This window comes from Pyrgilauda ruficollis, unplaced genomic scaffold, assembly GCF_017590135.1.
Source record: "Pyrgilauda ruficollis isolate IOZ18807 unplaced genomic scaffold, ASM1759013v1 scaffold1691, whole genome shotgun sequence".
NCBI classification, from domain to species: Eukaryota; Metazoa; Chordata; class Aves; order Passeriformes; family Passeridae; genus Pyrgilauda; species Pyrgilauda ruficollis.
The window spans coordinates 1-4,838 of NW_024515776.1; the positions used below are offsets into that span (position 1 = coordinate 1).

A 4,838-nucleotide genomic window follows, 5' to 3' on the forward strand; every position below is an offset into this window, starting at 1 on the left:
TTGCTGCATCTTTGCTTTTAACTTGCTGTTTCCCCTCTATTCTGCCTTCTCCTCCATCTGCTACTTCTTATTGATCTTCACTTTCCTTCACTTTCTCTCGTGATGCCAGTTTGCTTTCTTCCTGCTCTGGGCTACAGGAAAGCTCTGTACCAGTGCTGTGTCAGAGAAGCCCTTTGGTAGCTTCTGCCTTCTCCTCCATCTGCTACTTCTTATTGATCTTCACTTTCCTTCACTTTCTCTCGTGATGCCAGTTTGCTTTCTTCCTGCTCTGGGCTACAGGAAAGCTCTGTACCAGTGCTGTGTCAGAGAAGCCCTTTGGTAGCCCTCCTATTTTTCCTGTAGTTTCTTTGGCCACCAGCATGGAGGGACCCTGGGTAGGCACCTGGAGACCTCATCCCCGACGGGGCCCAATACTTGCAGAATTCGGCACCCCAGGTCCCAAGTACTGGCTCCCTGGGTCAACAGGTAAACCAACTATCACGGGGAGGTAGTGGCAGCAGGAGGCACAGCACAGTGTTTGCTTCCACTTAGAAACTTCCTTTCACTAGACAGTTGCAGGCACAGGTCCTTTCACAGGCTTTTCTTCCCAGGTTATGTAGCCCATGATCCCACCAAAGACAGAGCCCCTGCATACTCATTTCGAGGGACCAAAGCTCCCTCCGAAGCAACCTGCTCACCAGGTCCTCGATACTTCATCGAATCATCCATTACCAAGACTGGGAAGCAGGTGGCTCCATCAGCACTTGTGACAGCACGTCCCAAGACCAAGATTTTGGTCACCCCTGGACCCAGTGAGTAGCATTTCAGCAGCCCTTCTTCCAGGCCAGACAAGCATGCCTTACTGTTGCCCTGTGCCACTGGGGCACAAAGCCCTCTGCTCATGCCCTGAATGGGCTTCAGAGAGCTCCAGACAGAAAACAAGCAAGACTGAACACCTCCTCCTGACTTCTCCTCTTTGGCTTGCAGTTAGGCTCCCAGCTTCACTTCTTTTCTTGTCTTCTTCTCTGTCCCAGGTGACTACACCACAGATCCTGCCAACAAACACATCTACTATAAGGCACCAGCGAATAGCCTGGCATCTCGGCCCAAGGACCTAAAAGGCTTCCGAACACCAGGTATGGAACCTGAGGAAACAGACAGCCTGTGTGTCCTCCAGGGAGCATCTGCAGCTTCTTCAACAGGCCTAGCAAAAAGCCTAGGCAGCAAGACACAGTGTGTGCTCAACAAGCTTTTTGCTGTTCCACAGCACCAACTTCTCCCATCCCATAGAAGAACTGGCAGCTCTGGTTTCAAACAGCCAAGGCACACCCCATGCAACAAAAGCCAGCGGCATTGGGATGAGGGGCAGGACACCCTTCTTGCTCCTCACAACCAGCTTGGCAGGCTGACTCTCTTCCACGCAGGCATTGCACCCTATCCCACAGGACTGACCTATGCCATCTTCCTATTCCATTTCCAGGTCCTGGCACCTACACCCTGCCCAGGATTCTGGGACCACACACAGCATACACTCATGCCGAACCATGCTACTCCATGAAAGGGAAGAGTAACTACCAGAGCTGTTTTCAAGATGCGGCAAAGGTGAGCTGTGCTTCTCTGTTATCTCACAGCAGCAGCAGAAGCCCAGCTGCTCTGCTCAGGGCAGAAGCCCAAGAAGCCACAGGGCCTCTGGCGCTACTATTACCAGCAACACTGACACCTGCAGCCCCTCATTTTTCCACACCAGCAGCTTTGGCATGGTACAGCTCACTGGCACTAATGGCAATCATCTCCCTCGTCCTCTGAGAAATCTACCTCTCTTCCTAAGGAGCCCTCATTCCCAAGGCTCCAGACCTCCCACACTGTTTCTCTGGCCAGCCACCGGAAGCAGCACAGTACTCATGGACACCCAGCAAGAATACACACTGCTTCTTGCACCCATCAACCTCACTGCTTCTCTTGCAGACGCCAGGTCCTGCAGCATTTGACAAGGTGGATCTGGACGTCTACAAAACCAGGGCTCCCAAGTTCTCAATGGGACTAAAAACCAAACTTGCTGGGAAGGAACGGTTTCCAGGTCCAGCGGACTACAACACAGGAAAGGTAAGGCAGCCTGTCTACCATTATATTGTGCTGCACAACCTTCACTTGAGGACAGCTCTGGAGTACAAGGCACCATCTTCACTTCTTTTCTTCCTCTTCCAGGTGTCACTGATCAAGGCCCGGGATCCTGCTTACACTTTTGGACTCCGACATTCTCTCTACAAATCTGCCTTAATACCTGCAACACATCTTGATTAAAGACAGATACCTGAAGAGATCTTTTTCTGTTCTTCCTTTGCAGCTGGGTGTGTGGGTGTGGACCATTGGCTTCACTGTCTCATGTCAATGCCTCAGTCAAAACATGGCAGGATGAGGGTAACACATCTTGATTAAAGACAGATACCTGAAGAGATCTTTTTCTGTTCTTCCTTTGCAGCTGGGTGTGTGGGTGTGGACCATTGGCTTCACTGTCTCATGTCAATGCCTCAGTCAAAACATGGCAGGATGAGGGTGAGGGGAGAAACAGCATGAGCCAGGCTGACATCTCCAACAGCACCATTTCACCTAACCAGAGCAAAACACTGTGAAAGCTTTCTAGCCCTGCCTTGCACACTCTCACCCCACGGCCCATGCTGGCCTCACGGACAAAGCCCATCTCAGTGTCCCCCTTTTCAGTGCACATAGGTAGCATCTGCCCAAGCTGTGCCCAGAAACACATCTGCCCTGCATCCTCTCTTGCCACAGGAAGGGGCTCATTTCCACAGGCTCAAGTCCCCAGACCATTGAGTGCTGAGGAGAAAGAACCATTATTCCCAGTCTGAAAATGGAATCATCATAGGATCCTACAACAGCCCAGGTGGGAAGGGACCTTGGAAGGTGACCTCATCCAGCCCTCGTGTGGGAGAGGCAGCCTGGAAGAAACTAGCCAGCACCTAGCCAACTGCAAACTTGATTGTGGCCAGTGATGGGGCTCTACTGTGCTCCTGGGGAGGCTGTTTCTCCTCTCTGGCTAAGTGGTGATGCCAAACCCTGATTGCTAGGGAACAGGGTGGGAATTGGAGCGGGCAACTCTCACAGGCACTCCAAGGCAGGAGCCTTTCCCAGCTCTGTGGCCAGCACTTCAGTCAGACTCAGCCCATTAGACAAAAGCCCTGTGCTCAGGCACCATTTGACCACTGGACTGGAAAGGGCTGTGCTGTGCGTCTGTGCACGGGGAAGAAGTAGGTCTTTGTGAGGACAAACTGGGGCTGCCCCACTGGGGCGGACTGAGCCCGTTCTGTGGCAGCCCCATGCCCAGCCCCAGCGGAGCCCTGCGGGGAACACGGCAGCGCTGCAGCACGGACCGACCGGCAGCTGGCCCCAACCTCCCGCCGGCAGCGTCCGTTTGCTGGTTAACCCGAGGGAAAGGCTGCGTGTGCCAGACTTCGGGGGGTGGAAGGCAAATTCCCGCGACCGCGACACACAGTACCGCCGCGTCCTCTGCGGATAGGCGTGCCCCGGTAGGCCTTGTGCGGCGGTGCCGAGCTGGAACACGGTGTGTCGAGGAGCTGCAGCGTCGGGAGCTTGGCCAGAGCGGGCCCAGGCTAGAAAACGGTGTGTCGAGGAGTTGCAGCGTCGGGAATTTGGGTAGAGCGGGCCCCGGCGCTCTTGAGCGCGGCTTCGGGCTAGAGCCGGCAGCCGTGGGAGGCAGCTCCGGCTGCGAAGGGGTGGGTGGGTGGTAGTGGGGCTTAATTTTCTCACTATCTGAATAAATAGCAGTAAATTACACTAATTTCCTTCAGCCGAATCAGTTTCACGCGTCGTTATCTCAATTCGCGAGGTTTTACACCTTGTTTTCCGTTTCAGTTTTCCTGCTGAGGAGGGGCCGCGGGGACCTTGATTGCCTGAGGCTCCTCTGAGTCGAACCCCGAGCAGGCATCTTCCTTGACAGGGCTTCAGGTGCTCTTCTCTTCATTTTGAAATGCCTGTCGCTAATGGGAAGTATTTTAACTAAACTTACATGTATATCGAAGTGAGTTAGAAAGATTACAGGAGAACACAAAGCTAGAATAGGAAAAGATTTGTTAAAAGTTGCTGTTGCAGGGGAGGGACAAAGGCAAATGAACCTTTGGTTAATAGACTGGCTGTTCAGTCCTTTGTGGTGCAAGAAAATTTTATTACTTGGTTTTTTAATCTACAAAAGAAATTTCGTCCTACCTGTATTCACAGATGAGGTCAGTGATGCTGTGCTCCATGGGAACAGTGCTGAGGCAGCAGTGAACAGATTTTGTTCTGGACAGGTTTTGTTTTGTGCCCCCATGAGTAAGGTGTGCTTGTCTCGCCTGGAAGAAAGGCTGGAGAAATGGTACTCAGGGTGACCTCGGCCTTCATACGGGGACATCCACAGATGTGCAGTGTTGGAGCTGAGTCCTTCCCATTCACGGTGATACAGGGGTGAATGTAGTGCTGAGTACCTGCAGAGCAGCTGTCTATGATGGAATGTTTGGCTCCTTGCAACGTGTTAAAACTTACAGTTTGTTAAGTGGAAGCAGCAGATGTGCTCTGATCCCCCAGCTGTTTGCTTGCCCTTCTACTTCTGCTCCTTTCACAGGCTTTTCTTCCCAGGTTATGTAGCCCATGATCCCACCAAAGACAGAGCCCCTGCATACTCATTTCGAGGGACCAAAGCTCCCTCCACAGACAACTGCTCACCAGGTCCTCGATACTTCATCGAATCATCCATTACCAAGACTGGGAAGCAGGTGGCTCCATCAGCACTTGTGACAGCACGTCCCAAGACCAAGATTTTGGTCACCCCTGGACCCAGTGAGTAGCAT

The 4,838-nt window shown here is 52.6% G+C and overlaps 1 protein-coding gene across 1 annotated transcript; it reads left to right on the forward strand.

Moving 5' to 3' along the window:
- The first annotated feature begins 353 nt into the window (after nt 1–353).
- On the forward strand, nt 354–2,280 carry LOC121351515 (outer dense fiber protein 3-like). The gene is made up of 6 exons (XM_041463685.1): nt 354–465; nt 591–791; nt 1,014–1,115; nt 1,460–1,581; nt 1,945–2,082; nt 2,185–2,280. Exons 1-6 carry the CDS (start codon nt 360–362, stop codon nt 2,278–2,280), a joined length of 765 nt encoding a protein of 254 aa, XP_041319619.1. The 5' UTR covers nt 354–359.
- The last annotated feature ends 2,558 nt before the right edge of the window (nt 2,281–4,838 follow it).

What these genes read in the sequence shown, in the direction of transcription:
- LOC121351515 (XM_041463685.1), top strand. Translation starts at nt 360, where the DNA reads ATGGAGGGACCCTGGGTAGGCACCTGGAGACCTCATCCCCGACGGGGC. An exon ending in AAAAGGCTTCCGAACACCAG is followed by an intron (nt 1,116 to 1,459) that starts GTATGGAACCTG and finishes TTCCATTTCCAG; the next exon opens with GTCCTGGCACCTACACCCTG. An exon ending in GTTTTCAAGATGCGGCAAAG is followed by an intron (nt 1,582 to 1,944) that starts GTGAGCTGTGCT and finishes CTTCTCTTGCAG; the next exon opens with ACGCCAGGTCCTGCAGCATT.